We start from the raw sequence: 2,940 nt of genomic DNA, 5'->3' as shown, positions 1-2,940 counted from the left end.
TATATCTAGTCGGGAGTGGTGCTGACTGAAAACAGATGATTTGGAGCGATTCGCGCGCCATCTGTTGGTCATTCTAAGGACTTATTGAAATACCCTCGTATATATATATATTTTTTTGTTAGAATGTAGAAAAGAAAACCAACTTTTCACGAAGGATGCATGCAGTATACTGTCTTTGAAGTACGTCAAGTCATTGGCATAATTGATTTTTTCCCCACTCAAGCGCTAAAGTCAACAACAATCTGTCTGAACGAGTCTATTTCCAGAACATTATTATATTCCGCATATACAAGACAATTAATAGTACTAGTTAAGGCGTCCTCGAATCGTACTTCAATTCTGAGACTACCATGTTTTACAAGATTCCAGTGAGAGTAACAGTTTGCTGAGAGATCAGGTGTAAGATCAAAGGCGAACAGACAGTTTCCTACAGGATAATTCTCTCTATCAATATTATTTCCTTCGTTCAGAAAATGGATACCAGTTCCAATATTGTCCACAAACCCAATTATTATTCTTTCTGGCATTTGACCGAGAATAACATTATCAAGCGTTTCAGAGTGAACGCCTAAGTGTAGAGACAAAGCTTTCACCTCGACACGTGTAATAGGATATTTTGCAGTACCATGAGATAGAGCTTTTGCATGAGCTAATAGAATACCGGGACTAATTTTTGCTCGACGCACAACTAGTGAGGCTTCCTCAATATTTATACTACAGCCATTTGTGCCATCCATAAGACAGAATAAATCTTTTGAGCGTACTACTCGTAGCATCAATTCCACACCATTGATAAGAAATTTGTCCTGGGTAAAAACATCACAGTGCAGGTGTCCAATAAGATCAATAGATTTACCAGCACTTAAATATTTTTGGCGAGCTTTTAATCCCACATTTTCATCGAAATCATCCATTTTTCCAGGGGTGTCATTATACCAAAGAGAGGTAGTCAGATGACTATTTTCAGCAACAGGACCATAGTTAAGTAGAGTTTCAATGTATGCCCGATAAGCATAAGAATTACTGGGTGGAGATACAACTTTTTGATTAAAATAGACATCCACTTGATTAAATAACGAATGTAATGGATTGTTTACAGGACCAACTCTATCCAATTGTTCGGCATTTGCAGCAACCCTAGGTGGTGTTATTAATTTCACCCTAAGATTTAGCATTGTGTGAGCCAAATCAATGTATTCATCACCATGACCAGGGACGACAAATTCTATAGGCGAGTCATCGGTAAGGGATGATACCGGTTTATAGTGTACCCATTGAGAGCTTTCTATCGAGGTTTGTTTAGGAGGTATCGAGAATAGATCTAACTCAGACTTTAAGCACTCACAAGAATGAGAATGTAGAAACGATATTTTAAGAAATATATTTTGTCTCGGATGCGAATTCTATATACTATTAATTTCTAAATATATCATCAGTAGAATGCTTCCGATTTTTATGCTTTATATACTTTTTGTATTCTTTGTCGCTTTCTTTCTTTTCACCATATCACGCTTTTTTATTTTTTTAGAGGCTTTCTTTTTTTCTTATTAATGGGGTTTCGGCTCACGACCTTAAGTGCAACACGATTAGAAATCAACTGAACCATTCGCTTCCTCCGATTGTTCTTATAACCAGAACCATTCATAATATTCTCCATTTTATCAATAGCACGCCGTTTCAAATTCTCACCAGTTTCCCCAAAGCGATTTCTAAATGATTTTTTAACCGGAATATTAGCATCCAAATCATTCATAACATTCATTCCAGTTCTAAGAGCTTCTTTTCCGACCATTCGAGCTCCTCTAGTTAAGAAAGGAAGAACACGCCGAAATAGACCGCCAAGAAAGCTTCCAATACCGTGACCTTTTTGATATGGTGCGCCAATATAAATCTGGGGAATCTCTACACCACCGCCTGCTTGTAACGCGTAATATTCGGCGTATTGGCTCATTATTTCTTTCTTATCTATATCTAGTCACTACGTTTAAAGTGAAGTGTAGCTGTCAGCGTACCAAACTCGAATGGTATTGGCAAACCAACGTGGTCCCTTATATCAATTTCAATTGTAGGAAATCCTGTATGAAGAACTGGTATGTAATTAGGTGGTGAAAAATTACTGACTTGTGTTGTACCAAAACAATAATCTCTTGTATCTACAGAAACAGTACGTAAGAGTGGAGCTTTTACATCACCAGTAATGCGAGGTTCACAAATATTACAGTAAACAAATAATTTATCCGGAAGACCACTAGCTAGACTAGGTGGATGTCTAGCAGTATACTCATTATTTTCAATTGGAAGTAGATTATCTGGTGCAAATCAAGAATACGTGATAATTTATCACTAAGTACCAAAAAATGTTGATCAGTCATCTGACATAATTTTGTACACTGTTTGTGTATGCGCACGTAGCTGCTTTTGAATTTGTCATATTTAAATTTAATGTGTTGTCCTAATTCTGGAAGACTGTTCAGAGTATTTAAAAGAGACTCAATATCGGCATAAAGGCCAGGTTCAAAGAAATTTACAAGGGGTTTTTTCCACATAAGAACTTGTGCTTCATCTTCTAACTTTTCATTCATGACAATATGTTCTATTAAATCTTCTAACTTTTCTCTCATATTTTCATCATTTATTTTATCTTCTGCAACAGGTACTTTATATTTGTGAAGAAGGTCAATACCATTTTAAATGCTTTTTCTATTTTTGATATTATCATAAAAATGTGGGAACGTATGCCCGTCAGTCCCAGCATTCATAAGGGTAATGCGGTTTTCAATTGAGTCATCGTCTCTCACATGAAGAAATGTACGAAGAAGTTGTATTTCTGTGAGTGCCACTACCCACTGTCCTTGCAACCGAATCTCATATGGCAATTGTGTTATAAAATTGGAAGTTCTATTATCGGGAAAATATTTCATACTACTATTGCTTGGTAAA

General features: G+C 36.3%; 2 protein-coding genes across 3 annotated transcripts in view; both read right to left on the bottom strand.

The window, feature by feature from the left end:
* The window catches only part of LOC117175699 (protein stoned-A), a 78,043-nt gene that overhangs the window by 35,911 nt on the left and 39,192 nt on the right, over positions 1–2,940 (bottom strand). The gene's annotated exons all lie outside the window — the stretch shown is intronic.
* On the bottom strand, positions 219–1,951 carry LOC117175621 (uncharacterized protein F54H12.2-like). The gene is made up of 2 exons (XM_033365330.1): positions 1,568–1,951; positions 219–1,331 (listed from the first exon to the last, which is right to left on the bottom strand). Exons 1-2 carry the CDS (start codon positions 1,949–1,951, stop codon positions 219–221), a joined length of 1,497 nt encoding a protein of 498 aa, XP_033221221.1.

This window comes from Belonocnema kinseyi, chromosome 6, assembly GCF_010883055.1.
Source record: "Belonocnema kinseyi isolate 2016_QV_RU_SX_M_011 chromosome 6, B_treatae_v1, whole genome shotgun sequence".
In the NCBI taxonomy this organism is placed as follows: domain Eukaryota; kingdom Metazoa; phylum Arthropoda; class Insecta; order Hymenoptera; family Cynipidae; genus Belonocnema; species Belonocnema kinseyi.
This window is presented reverse-complemented; position numbering and strand designations above follow the sequence as displayed.

Coding starts and splice junctions, on each gene's coding strand:
- LOC117175621 (XM_033365330.1), bottom strand. CDS start 1,951: ATGAGCCAATACGCCGAATATTACGCGTTACAAGCAGGCGGTGGTGTA. Junction 1,332..1,567: donor ATCGTGTTGCACTTAAGGTC/GTGAGCCGAAAC, acceptor GAGTGCTTAAAG/TCTGAGTTAGATCTATTCTC.